The 14,555-nt window shown below is 42.7% G+C and overlaps 2 protein-coding genes across 2 annotated transcripts; one reads left to right on the forward strand and one right to left on the reverse strand.

Annotated features, from left to right (window-relative positions):
- Positions 1-243: 243 nt before the first annotated feature.
- c9h13orf42 (chromosome 9 C13orf42 homolog) lies at positions 244-3,380 on the forward strand (the record flags this gene model as incomplete). The annotated part of the gene is made up of 3 exons (XM_084161524.1): positions 244-657; positions 814-958; positions 3,124-3,380. The coding sequence occupies 3 exons, from the start codon at positions 244-246 to the stop codon at positions 3,378-3,380; spliced, it is 816 nt and encodes a 271-aa protein (XP_084017650.1).
- Positions 3,381-4,416: 1,036 nt separating this feature from the next.
- Positions 4,417-12,461, reverse strand: LOC311129222 (ribonuclease H2 subunit B-like; the record flags this gene model as incomplete). The annotated part of the gene is made up of 11 exons (XM_084161525.1): positions 4,417-4,527; positions 4,785-4,862; positions 6,891-6,936; positions 7,326-7,407; positions 7,723-7,828; positions 8,101-8,165; positions 8,462-8,576; positions 9,056-9,132; positions 11,190-11,297; positions 11,464-11,535; positions 12,392-12,461. 11 exons carry the CDS (start codon positions 12,459-12,461, stop codon positions 4,417-4,419), a joined length of 930 nt encoding a protein of 309 aa, XP_084017651.1.
- Positions 12,462-14,555: the final 2,094 nt, after the last annotated feature.

Here is a 14,555-nt window from a genome sequence, read left to right on the forward strand (position 1 = left end):
ATTTAAGTGAGAGGAGTCCCAAATGATCTTCTCTGCCAACCATACTCACAGGCAGTTTCAGAACCATGGACAAGACCAATGTCATACTGTCTTTTTTTAACTTGCCGTGCGCTTGTTTTCTAACTGATTTCTGAGGAATGCTACTTGGAAACGGTTATGGATGGATGTGTCACTGTCATTTGGGCACCTCGATTGAACTAACATTATATTTTATAACTGTGAGTCGCTCCACGCACAGGAGGGATGTTCAGGAAGATCAATAATGCGCTCCGTCCCAACCATGGGCACAGGGCTCGTGATGGCGGTCCGTGGTCCGAGCAGGACTACCACAGCGCGTGCACCGTCAAGCTGGTGCGTAGCACCTCCATGCTCGTGGTGGGCCAGAGGAGGCAGTCATCCGTCAACTCCACACTGAAGCGGAGCAAAAGTTCTGTGAACGTAGAGTCCACCACCGCCTTGTATTATTACCAGAGGCAGGAGGACCGGATATGGCTCTACTCTCAGAACCAGAACTGCCTGGAGTATTTGGAAGAGCTGGTGGCATTGAGACGGCAGTACACGAGGAGCGTCAACAACTTCAAAAGCAATGAGACGAAGGCCACAATCTCCCCCAAGAAGAAGCCGGCGCCTCCACCGCCCACCTCCAAGGACGCACAGGTAGAAAGGATTTGTGAAACACTTAATGGCTATGACCTCACCTCATAATTATCCTTGTGCCCTAACTGAAATTGTTGAACCACTGAATGCCTTCTGCTAAAGAACACAATAGACAATCATATTCTCTCTTATGTTTGTTTTGTGTATTTTGTTAAGATTATGAGGACCAAACCGTCTGCCCCTCCAATCCCCAACGAGGAGGACACTCTGGACTTCTTTGACGCTGTCATCGCGAGCTGTGACCCTGAGCCCACTCGCAAGCCCCATGTAGACAATGGGCACGCTGACGTTGACTTCATTGGTGAGTTGTGTTTTGGTTAGAAGTATGATCAAGTTGCATAAACAGTGAGGACAGTGGACAGCTACCTGGTGCTAATATAGAGACAGTGGACAGATACCTGGTGCTGATCTAGAGATACACAGCAAATGCTCCAGTGTTAAATCAACACTGACAGTGTTAAATTTAAAACTGGGCCAGTGTCTATATGGGTCCACACTTTTGAGTGTTAAAGGTCCCGAATGGTCATTTTGATTCCCATGTAAAATAACCTTTTGAGTAGCCATCCAACCTTTTTATGTGAGTAAAGTACGTCAGATAAAAAAATGTCATGACTGGCCTGATGGAAACATAAATATTTTCTGTAAACTTTCCAAATGTCGACAAAACAAAATACGCTAGACAAGGTGGTTTCTTTTTGTGTCGGTAGAATGATGTACGCGAGAAATGTCGGTGGAAACGCTTTATGCGCAAATATTGATACTGATACTGTAATAACCATCATATCGAAGTAAACTTGAAGTCACGCAATGAGATGTTGTGTGGTCCTCCCACTAGGACTCGTCGGGAAAGCATGCAGTTTATTAGGCTACAGATGAAACAAGTTATGATGAACATCACAGGGTGGTGAAAGTGAAAGGTGATGAGCTTGATGCTCCTTTCTAATAAATATCGAGGGTCTTATTCTGGTGACATGATCATCGATGCTTGGCTGCCAGTTGACAAATAATAATAATCTCATCATCTCATCATGTAGGCTATATGTTCACTGTAGCCGGTTAGAATGCACGTACCAATACCAGAGTGGGCACACTCATATAACGCACATTTTCTTTGTGAGGAAACATGAGTAGAGTTGAAAATGCATTGGAAAACCATTTAACTTGTATTTTTTTATTCGGTACATGTGAATTTAACCAAAAACGGTATTTTTTATGTGCACACATCATCACGCAGAGTCTTTTATCTGCAACAAGTCAATTTGATGGAAACACATCTCTGGTGGGAAAATGTGCATACTGTTTTAATGCGGATTTTTGAATATTCGCATGAAAATCTGTTGCCAATTGGATGGAAACCTAGCTCTAAAATATCACCCCGAATATTTTGGGGGGTAGAAATGCTCAAAATTACAGAAAAAGTCATCTTTCTCTCATGGCTAACTACCAGGAAGTTTGAAAAGACAGGCTGAGTGGGCAGGGAGGTTATATTCATGAGCTCACCTTTACTGACAACTCTTTGGAAGGACTATATCAAAAAATCTTGGACGCAGTGAGCAGTTAAATCATCTCAAGCAAATTTAGTGATACACAAAGCAATTTAAACAACGTCGAAATTGCATCAATCATGTCAATTTTACATCTCCCGTTTGACATGTCTTTGTGATGCGGTTCACAGCAGCACTGACAGATGAAAGGGGAAACATAAGTGGCAGACGACATGCTCAAACTAACATAACCATAGACCAATTAAACTGGTACAACACTTCCACTTGCGGGTGGCCCAAAAAAACCAACTAATTGAAAGCCCCCCCAACACGAAGCCACGCCCCAATATAATTTCCCAGTGTGCCTTTTTGAGTGAATTGTAGAGTTACGATCAATGACTGTATTTGTTAGTGACAGAGACATGGTTGTTGAATTCATTCATTTTCTGTCTTGTGGACTTCACCAAGTGAGTTCCTACTGTAGGTGAATGTTATCATTCAAATTAAACTGTTAATGACAATTCCTTACATATATCATAAGGCCTTACTTTGATGGCCGTGTTTTACCCCAACATGTTGGTGTTAAGAACCTACTCCTAAAAAAAATCTAGCTGCAGTAGAGCATAATGGGAAATTAGATAATGATGGGCATAGTTTTGATGAGAATGTTTTAGTCTCCACAGAGTAAAACTGACACAATCACACTCAACACTGGTTATTAACACCAACACTGAGGATATTTTAGAGGGTTAATTTAACTCCTGAATCAACACTAGAAATGTAACACTGAAAAATCAACACTAGGTGTAGTGAAGAGCTAGCTACCTGGTGCTGATCTGGAGACAGTAAACAGCTCATGGCACTGTCTCAGAGTAATTGTAACTGATCACAAACTACCCTTTAGTGGTTTCTCCTTTCCCCATGTAGAATTTGGATGGGCATTTTGAGAACTGATGTGAACCCATCTCTCTCTCTCCTTCAGTGGCCACCAGCACCAGTGAGCACGACCTCCACTCCAACTGGGTCATGCGGGTCCCACGGTGTCCCACAGATGAGTCCAAGCTGAAGAAGCCGGCCCCAACCAGCGAAAGCAGCAGCAAGGCCAAGAAGAAGAACAGCGACAAAGGGACGACGAGCAGCCGACGACACCTACAGAGGAACCCCATCCACCTGCCCAAAGTGGTGGAGAGTGCCTTCCAGACACTGCGCTTCAAGCCGAAACTCAAAAAGAAGGAGTAGTGGGAACTTTTCCGGAGTTTTATAACAAGTACGGGAGTCGACTTGGGGAGGTCCCGCGACATGCATGCACACAGCTGGCGAGGAATTGGCAGGGAAGTGAGAGAGAGAAGTAGGCCTAGAGGAAGTGGGAACTGAGCGAGAACCGTGGGGTATGGGAATAGAAAGTGGCATCCAATGATCGCATTGTGTTGGTGTGGACAGGCAAGGCATGGGACATTGTTCGCTATGCCACCAGAAAATGGCATCAAAAAGTTTTTGCCAGAGGCACCTGTCCTGACGCGCACCTGTTGGCGTTTTCGCGTCTAATACTGGCCCTGGCGGCCTGATAAATTATCCAGTCTGCTGCGGCCCATGGGACTGATGGGAATGTAACCCGATCCTTAAAGGACCATGTGTAACTTCGACAGCGTAATTCCCAACAAACACTCTCATTACTTAGTTACTGTGACTAAACAGACCACCTACTCCACATGACTCAGCTGACATCACAATCAGTCAAGTCTTTCAACTGAACAATGCAACTGTCCATTTTCTTTTCCAAGTATTTTTTATACACATTTAGACTAGGCTAATTTTATCCAGGTTTACCTGTCGCATCAGTCTCTTAAGACGATCAACATCACCGTATGAAATGTAAGATGTTCCCTATGTGCCTCAAAGACTGAATGATTAAAATTATTCCTAAATATTAACCAAGGTTTTGCAAATGGCACTGCTTATTTAGTTTTATACTGTAATAGGCTACCATTGTACTGTTACAATATGATTTATCCTGTTAAGTCTATATTTCTGTACATTAAAATGGGTCACCATGGCAGATTCACTTTTTCCATGACTTCATGTGGACCCTTGGTGTGTTTGTTGAATGTTGTACTTTGCAACAGGAGACCACAGGCTGAACTCAGGCTGGTTATCGACACAATAATATGAGAGCAGTAGGGAAAAGAGTTATACTCCTCCAAACCTTGAAGGAATAACTATTCATTTTCTTATGTTTTATCCGCTTATTCTCACAAAAAATGCATCATCCTAATATTCAGTTTTTCTCTGCTTGGCCCTTGGGGCTGAAGAAGGCAGACATGCTTTTCATGCCTGTTTTGTCCACCTTGCCCAGGGTCCTCTGTGCCGTACTCATCTTCTTGGGCGGCTGAATGAGGAGAAAATAGATATTCAATAGTATTGCTCATCGGCCTTGAGTGAAGACGGCTGAAACGTAATTACATATCATCATGACTCTCATTTCCAGACAGAATACACAAGGTTACTTGGACTTTCGTCTTGATTTGAAGGCCTCTGCATTGCATTGCTTTAAACTGCACTCACGTACACTTCAGGAAGGATCCCCCCCCCTTCTATATTTCTCTCCTGGGTGCATTCATGCAAACTGCCCCTAATCTCACTCACTTTGCGGGTGAAATCGGAGCTGTTGAATTTGGTGTAGCCCTCTCCCACCTCCACCGGTGTGTCAGACAGTTTTCGTTTCTGCCGAACGAGAATGGGATGTATAGAGTTAGACCTACTTTCCATCACTCTAAACACCAACCACCAATCACGCCACAGACACACAAGTTATAAGTTACAAGTTACCGTGGCGATACCGTGAGTACCACAAACCGACCAACCACATCCACCAACAATAGGCATAAGAACACACTAATCTACCGGTACACTGCAACCATCTGGTGAATCTCAATAGAACACCACAGTGGAAAAGCCACACCCTACAAGAAATAAAAGCAAGCTAATTTATATGTACAACAATATTTATCCCGCTTTGGTTTCTAACACATGCAGAAAAAGAACAAATGTTCCCAAATAAATAGAAAACTGGGAACAAATATGTCAGTATATACAATGCATTCGGACCCCTACCTTTTTTCCACATTTTGTTACGTTACAGCCTTATTCTAAATTGGATAAAAAATAAAGAATAATTCTCATAAATCTCCACACAATACCCCATAATTACAAAGCCAAAGCAGGTTAAGACATTTTTGTAAATATATTACAAATAAAAAACAGAAATACCTTATTTACACAAGTATTCAAACCCTTTGCTATGAGACTCGAAATTGAGCTCAGGTGCATCCGGTTTCCATTGATCATCCTTGAGATGTTTCTACAACCTAATTGGAGTCCACCTGTGGTAAATTCAATTGATTGGACATGACTTGGAAAATCACACACCTGTTTATATAAGGTCCCACAGTTGACAGTGCATGTCAGAGCAAAAACCAAGCCATGAGGTCGAAGGAATTGTCCGTAGAGCTCCGAGACAGGATTGTGTCGAGGCACAGATCTGGGGAAGGGTACCAAAAAAAGTCTGCAGCATTGAAGGTCCCCAAGAACACAGTGGCCTCCATCATTCTTAAATGGAAGAAGTTTGGAACCACCAAGACTATTTCTAGAGCTGGCCGCCTGGCCAAACTGAGCAATCGGGGGAGAAGGGCCTTGGTCAGGGAGGTGACCAAGAACCCGATGGTCACTCTGACAGAGCTCCAGAGTTCCTCTATGGAGATGGGCGAACCTTCCAGAAGGACAACCATCTCTGCAGCACCCCACCAATCATGTCTTTATGGTAGAGTGGCCAGACGGAAGCCACTCCTCAGTAAAAGGCACATGACAGCCCACTTGGAGTTTGCCAAAAGGCACCTAAAGGACTCTCAGACCATGAGAAACAAGATTCTCTGGTCTGATGAAACCAAGATTGAACTCTTTGGCCTGAATGCCAAGCGTCACATCTGGCGGAAACCTGGCACCATCTCTACGGTGAAGTATGGTGGTGGCAGCATCATGTTGTGGGGATGTTTTTCAGCGGCAGGGACTGGGAGACTAGTCAGGATGGAGGGAAAGATGAACGGAGCAAAGTACAGAGAGATCCTTGATGAAAACCTGCTCCAGAGCGCTCAGGACCTCAGACTGGGGCGAAGGTTCACCTTTCAAAAGGACAACGACCCTAAGCACACAGCCAAGACAACGCAGGAGTGGCTTCGGGACAAGTCTCTGAATGTCCTTGAGTGGCCCAGCCAGAGCCCGGACTTGAATCCAATCAAACATCTCTGGAAAGACCTGAAAATAGATGTGCAGCGACGCTCCCCATCCAACCTGACAGAGCTTGAGAGGATCTGCAGAGAAGAATGGTAGAAACTCCCCAAATAAAGGTGTGCCAAGCTTGTAGTGTCATACGCAAGAAGAATCAAGGCTGTAATCGCTGCCAAAGGTGCTTCAAAGGTCCAGAGTAAAGGATCTGAATACTTACGTAAATGTGATATTTCTGTTAATTTGTTTTGCAAAAAAAATGTACAACCTGTTTTTGCTTTGTCATTATGGGGTATTGTGTATAGATTGATTGGGGGTGGGGGGGGACTATTTAATCAATTTTAGAATAAGGCTGAACGTAACAAAATGTGGAAAAAGTCAAGAGGTCTGAATACTTTCCGAATGCACTGTAGGCCTAACTACACAGTGTGATGACACAAATAGCCTACAAAGAGAAGCTGGATAAAATCCCTTTGAATGATGCTCCACCTCATTAGGGCTTGAGAGCTCAGGTAACCTGTCAGGAGGAAGGTGAAAGATGATTGACCATCAGACTGTTACAGACTAACAATGCTGCTTAATGCATTACCTTCAGTAGTATCACTGTCGTAACGGCACAATCTGTCACTTTCATCACCAGTACATTTCCAGTCAAAAGTGCTGACATGGGCCCTGCAATTGTTTGTAAACTGTGGGGGATGTGTCTTGGAAAATCTAATTGCCACCGAGTTATTTGAATTCTGTGGTTACTGGCTCCAAAACCAAACACTCATCTTCATTTTTTTTTTTTGGGGGGGGGGGGGTTAACATTTAATTAAAATTAGTCAGTGACAGTTACACTGAAGCTACATGAAAATGAAATTTTTGATTGTGCTTTTTAATTTTAGATTGTGCGTGTGTACTCACTGTAGATGGTTGAGGAGAGCTTTGCTCAGGTCTTCCCTGATATACGCAGATATCAGACCATGGGCATATTGCAGGTAGTCCTCTATTTGCAGGTAGTCCTCTATGTTACAATGAAGAGAGGGCATAAGAGGGTTAATACCACAGCATCACTTCATTATGGAATGACATCCATTCTATTGATATCACAGAAAACTGGGTTGATAATCTGAGCTTTAAATATAAAATTAATGTGAAACCGGAAATGTAACATGTAAGGCTATTAGGCAAAGTCTGGTGCAGAAAGCGCCTGACCTCTACAATGGGTTTGGTGCCATCCTCTGGTTCATTTGATGTATGCAGGCCAGGGAGAACATGGAACAGGTCTGCAGTATTGGTCCAGGCCCTGAGAGTGACTCACCTTCCTGGGTCTCTGACTCCTTCTTGACTCTGACGTACGTCGTGGACTTCACCCTTTCTCCCACTGAGATGTTAGTCTTTCCGAGGGCCTTCACTGTCCTCTCAGCCTGGAACAGCAGGTACACAGCAAGACCAACACACTGTTTACACTGTTAAATCTACTTGAGAGCAGCAATTCTGAACTCTGCAGGAACCCACAGGGTGGCAGAACACCTGATTCAACTAATCAAGGGTTTGATGATTAGATTAATCAGGTGTGTTAGTTCTGGGCTAGAAGAAAAGCCTGCACAACCTGGAGGTTGCCGGGGTCAGATTGCTTCAGGATGTACTATAGAGGATGATATGTGCTTATGCAGTTCATATATTGATCAATGGGTACCTTTTTCTTTAACCATTCCATGGTCCTCTCCTGGCTGTAGCGGTGAAACTTCTGACTGCCCACCTCTGAAGAGCAGCACACAGAACATGTATAACACCTGAAACCACTCAACATTACACTTTTATGCTGTGTTCATGTGCAGCTCATCCTTAGAAAATCTCAAACAATACAAGGGTGCTGCAGTCTCTGAATGATCTGATATACTAATTAAATCCATTCATGTGCGCTTCAGTCTGACATTGAAGTGAGAAACAAATTATTGGGGTTAGGGGTTTGTAACCTAAATTTGACAGTTGATTATTTCTGAGGACCACATTAACTTTCAACATTAGTTTGTGTGGGCTGAACAGTGACCTCTGACCTTTTTCCTCAGCCATGTGGTGCAGGGAGGCCAGGGAGTGCGTGCAGATCAGCAGCCTGGTGCATGCTGGGAAGTCCTCGTCCATCAACATCTGGTACACAGGCTGGAACTTCACCTGCAGCAGAACACAGAGAAATTATATCCCAAAGAGGGGAAGACAGAGACGACATCGCAAAAGAAGGGCAGAAATTACCTTGCAAAGAGAGAAAGACAATGATATGACGTCACAATGACCAGACAGAGATGGAACCACAGAGGACAGAGATGACATCACAGAGAGGAAGACATAATTAAATGACAACACAATCACTGGAGAGAGATGGAATCACAGAGGACAGAGATGACATCACAAAGAAAAGACAATGAAATTACAAAAAAATTACTGGAGAGAGATGGAATCAGAGGACAGAGGTGACATCACAAAGAGAGAAGGACAGGTGATGTCACAAAGGAAGAAGGAGAGAGATGGATGACATCACAAAGGGAGGAGAAAAGAGCTCACAAAGAGAGAAAGACTGATGAAGGGGAAAGATAAATATGCAATAAGCACAATTTAATTCATTTCAAAAATACGTATGGGCATATGGGCCTTACCTCTTTACCCGCTTTAAACAAGTAGGGCAACAGAAGGTAGAGGGGATCCATTGGAGTGACATACAGAAGTCTCCCATCTGTTCAAATAAAAACATGTGGATCTTCAACACCACAATTTACACCTTGGACTAAACACATTAAGCTATCATTAGCCAAGTAAAACTCAACTCCACAATGTTGATCACGTCAATGGAGTGGAGCGGAGACGAGTATGTGAACTGTATCTCCAACTACAGTGAGGGAAAAAAGTATTTGATCCCCTGCTGATTTTGTACGTTTGCCCACTGACAAAGAAATGATCAGTCTATAATTTTAAAGGTAGGTTTATTTGAACAGTGAGAGACAGAATAACAACAACAAAATCCAGAAAAACGCATGTCAAAAATGTTATAAATTGATTTGCATTTTAATGAGGGAAATAAGTATTTGACCCCCTCTCAATCAGAAAGATTTCTGGCTCCCAGGTGTCTTTTATACAGGTAACGAGCTGAGATTAGGAGCACACTCTTAAAGGGAGTGCTCCTAATCTCAGCTTGTTACCTGTATAAAAGACACCTGTCCACAGAAGCAATCAATCAATCAGATTCCAAACTCTCCACCATGGCCAAGACCAAAGAGCTTCCCAAGGATGTCAGGGACAAGATTGTAGACCTACACAAGGCTGGAATGGGCTACAAGACCATCGCCAAGCAGCTTGGTGAGAAGGTGACAACAGTTGGTGCGATTATTCGCAAATGGAAGAAACACAAAATAACTGTCAATCTCTCTCGGCCTGGGGCTCCATGCAAGATCTCACCTTGTGGAGTTGCAATGATCATGAGAACGGTGAGGAATCAGCCCAGAACTACACGGGAGGATCTTGTCAATGATCTCAAGGCAGCTGGGACCATAGTCACCAAGAAAACAATTGGTAACACACTACGCTGTGAAGGACTGAAATCCTGCAGTGCCCGCAAGGTCCCCCTGCTCAAGAAAGCACATATACAGGCCCGTCTGAAGTTTGCCAATGAACATCTGAATGATTCAGAGGAAAACTGGGTGAAAGTGTTGTGGTCAGATGAGACCAAAATCGAGCTCTTTGGCATCAACTCAACTCGCCGTGTTTGGAGGAGGAGGAATGCTGCCTATGACCCCAAGAACACCATCCCCACCGTCAAACATGGAGGTGGAAACATTATGCTTTGGGGGTGTTTTTCTGCTAAGGGGACAGGACAACTTCACCGCATCAAAGGGACGATGGACAGGGCCATGTACCGTCAAATCTTGGGTGAGAACCTCCTTCCCTCAGCCAGGACATTGAAAATGGGTCGTGGATGGGTATTCCAGCATGACAATGACCCAAAACACACGGCCAAGGCAACAAAGGAGTGGCTCAAGAAGAAGCACATGAAGGTCCTGGAGTGGCCTAGCCAGTCTCCAGACCTTATTCCAATAGAAAATCTGTGGAGGGAGCTGAAGGTTCGAGTTGCCAAACATCAGCCTCGAAACCTTAATGACTTGGAGAAGATCTGCAAAGAGGAGTGGGACAAAATCCCTCCTGAGATGTGTGCAAACCTGGTGGACAACTACAATAAATGTCTGACCTCTGTGATTGGCAACAAGGGTTTTGCCACCAAGTACTAAGTCATGTTTTGCAGAGGGGTCAAATACTTATTTCCCTCATTAAAATGCAAATCAATTTATAACATTTTTGACATGCGTATTTCTGGATTTGTTTGTTGTTATTCTGTCTCTCACTGTTCAAATAAACCTACCATTAAATGTATAGACTGATCATGTCTTTGTCAGTGGGCAAACGTACAAAATCAGCAGGGGATCAAATACTTTTTTCCCTCACTGTACATTGAGTTGCCGAAGGTCCATACTTGTAAAAACTTGCATTCTTAAACCCTTACCGTGTAGCTATGTTTGTCCTCTGTAGCTGCGTACCTTTCTTCTTTTGCTGATATCTATACTTCTTAATAAAAAGTTAATCAAATACAACCACTGACTGTTTCCTCATATCGACTGAGAGTAACTCGAATTAATCGTAGGTACACTCCGCCCACTCTCGTCTCCACTCAACTCCGTAGATGTGAAGTATATCTTGGAGTTGAGTTTTACTTGGCTAACCTATCATCTGAATGTAAGTTACCTCTCTGTACTGTCTGGCCAATGAACCAGAAGTGGAAGTCTTCGTTGAAGGCTTTGACCTCATATAGCTGCACATCACCACTGCCCAACAGGTACAGAGACACTGCATCTAGAAGAAAAATATATATACTTTCCATAGATAGATACCACTGTGGAGAAGTGGCTTATTATGATTTCAATGATATTGACGTTCATAGTTTTGCTTCATAGGTTGCTAACGTCGTGCCTGTGTAAAAATGTGTTATTGAAGCTAGCTGGTAACGTTAGCTAGCTACGTGTTGAAGGGTTCCTGAGCCTGACGAAAGTGGGGTCACTGTCATCTTTCTGTGGCGCTTCCACGGCGGAGTCTGTGTGGACAGACAGATACAGAAACACATGACACGCATTGCTGTTGTTGTCAAGGATGCAGCCCACTGGACGCGAGCTAACGTCAACTACCAACAATTTCATTTACCAACAATGACGAGACAGCCTACAGGGAGGAGGTGAGGGCCCAGTGAGTGTGGTGCCAGGAAAATAATCTCTCACTCAACGTCAACAAAACAAAGGAGCTGATCGTGGACTTCAGGAAACAGCAGAGGGAGCATGCCCCTATCCACATCGACAGGACCGCAGTGGAGAAGGTGGAAAGCTTCAAGTTCCTCAGCGTACACATCACCGGCGATAAGAAATGGTCCACCCACACAGACAGTGTGGTGCAGAAGGCGCAACAGCGCCTCTTCAACCTCAGGAGGCTGAAGAAATTTGTCTTGGCACCTAAAACCCTCACAAACTTTTACAGATTATTTTACTTTTAGATTTGTGTGTATTGTTGTGAATTGTTAGATATTACTGAACTGTTGGAGCTAGAAACACAAGTATTTCGAAATTTGATTTTATTTGAAATGTAACTATGAAACTTAGTTGCAAACTTCATTGCAAATTTGTTGAAACTTTCATTGCAACGATCCAATGTGTCATTCAGTTAGAGATGGATCATGAAACATCAACAACTGTCATTACTACAGTACCTAGCTAGCTGGCTGGAAAGACAACCAAACATTGATATCGCCAGTACATTCTGTCTAAACTAACTAGTTAGTTTGCTGAGAATTCTCAATGTCACCTAGCAACTACTAGCTAGTTAGACCACATGAAAGGGACATTGGCGAATTAGCTAGCTAACGTTAGCTAGTTATTTACAATTGCCTAACTTTAATGTACCTGCAGCAACAACAACCCATCTGTCGTTTTGTGAATGTGGTGTCCGCTTCTTTTTATTTCTAGTGGCCATTTTTAACTCAGCTAGCTAAAATAACTAGCAACAATTTAAAAGCGTATTGTCAAGAAGATAACTAACATTAGCTAGCTAGCTGGTTGTTGTTAACCTCAACGGGATCGGTGTCCATTACACGGGACAGTTGAGCTAACGTGCGCTAATGTGATTAGCATGACTGTTGTAAGTAACAACAAACTTTCCAGAACATAGACATGTCTTATATGGGCAGAAAGCTTAAATTCTTGTTAATCTAACTGCACTGTCCAATTTACAGTAGCTATTACAGTGAAAAAATACCATTCTATTGTTTGAGGAGAGTGCACAACAACAAAAAACTTATCACGGCAACTATTTGATACATTCACCTCTAAAGGTAATGTATTAAATGTACTTACATTCAGTAATCTTGCTCTGATTTCTCATCCTGAGGGTCCCAGAGATAAAATGTAGCAAAGTTTTGTTTGATAAAATACATTTTTATGTTCAAATATAGGAACTGGGTTCTACAGTTTGAATCCCTGCTGTCTCTGGCTCCACACCCACCCCGCCAGGCCATCTAGATGTGTGAAAGTTTGTGTATAAGCTAATGATCCATCATGTTTGACATTCCTGGGAGTGTGTAAACGTACGTTTTGTATTACCATATAATTTTTGTATGTTTTGTATAGTTATGTACTTGAAAATGTATCAATTAACCAATTCGGCACATTTGGGCAGACTTGATACAAAATAGTCCAGTATTGCAACGATTCACTGGATCAATCTGAAACGTTGCACACACACTTCTGCCATCTAGTGGCCAAAATCTAAATTGCGCCTAAACTGCAATATTATATTGTGGCCTTTCTCTTGCATTTCAAAGATGATGTAACCATGTTTTTGTTGTTTTGTTTGTATTATCTTTTACCAGATCTAATGTGTTATATTCTCCTACATTAATTTCATATTTCCACAAACTTCAAATTGTTTCCTTTCAAATGGTATCAAGAATATGCATATCCTTGCTTCAGGTCCTGAGCTATAGGCAGTTAGATTTGGGTATGTCATTTTAGGCGAAAATTGGAAAAAAGGGAACCGAAAGTGCAGCAGGACAGAAAAAGTGGGTAATCCATGTAGTTCCACAAGGGGTCTAGATTAGGAGTGGGGGGCTCAAACGTCTTATTTATTGTCAGTCTATGAATGTAGTTTAGTATGAATACAGGCAAACTGTAGTGTATAGCAAATACTGCAGTATGATTTGTTCAAGTGTCTGTAGAATGCACGTGCAGTTAATTAGTATCTACTACATTTTCTCTAGCTACATCTCTGTATCCCCAGAGTGGGCAGTTCCATGACGTCATTTTAAGGGCACACGCTACAATAACAGACGCTGTTTAATCAGTTTCTTCCTATGCCACACCTGTCAGGTGGATGAATTATCTTGGCAAAGGAGAAATGCTCACTAACAGGGATGTAAACAAATTTGTGCACAGAATTTGAGAGAAATAAGCTTTTTGTGTGTATGGAAGATTTCTGGGATCTTTTATTTCAGCTCATGAAACATGGGACCAACATGTTGCGTTTATATTTCTGTTCAGTGTACAATTATGAGATATGTAAGTCTTAATTATGAGACAATAAGTCATTATTATGAGATAAGTCATTATGAGATATGTAGTCTGGATCATGGACATGAAATAGTCTTGCAGGTCGACCCCTTTTAAAGGGGCAATCTGGGATTCAAACAATTTTCCAAACAACACTTGACAAGCACTTTTCCAAAGGAGATTACTTCGAAAACAAATCCAGGCGCAATAACATTTTAATCGATGGAATTGAGGACATAAAGACTGAAACTTGGCATGACACAGAAGTCAAGGCCAAGAAACTCCTGGCAGATCAACTCAAACTGGACCCTAAACTCATCGAGATGGAGAGGCCGCATAGGAATGGCACTTTCTGCCCCGATGGACGGCCCAGATCTATAGTGGTGAAACTGCTCAGGTTCAAAGACAAGGAGGAGATTCTTAGGAGAGCCAAGTGCCTGAAGGGAACCAAAATCTTCATAAATGAAGAGGTACGCCTCAAAAGAAAGGAACTGCTGCCAAGACTAATTGAAGAACAAAAAAA

The sequence above is a fragment of the Coregonus lavaretus genome (assembly GCF_964263955.1).
Source record: "Coregonus lavaretus genome assembly, chromosome: 5".
Classification (NCBI taxonomy): Eukaryota; Metazoa; Chordata; class Actinopteri; order Salmoniformes; family Salmonidae; genus Coregonus; species Coregonus lavaretus.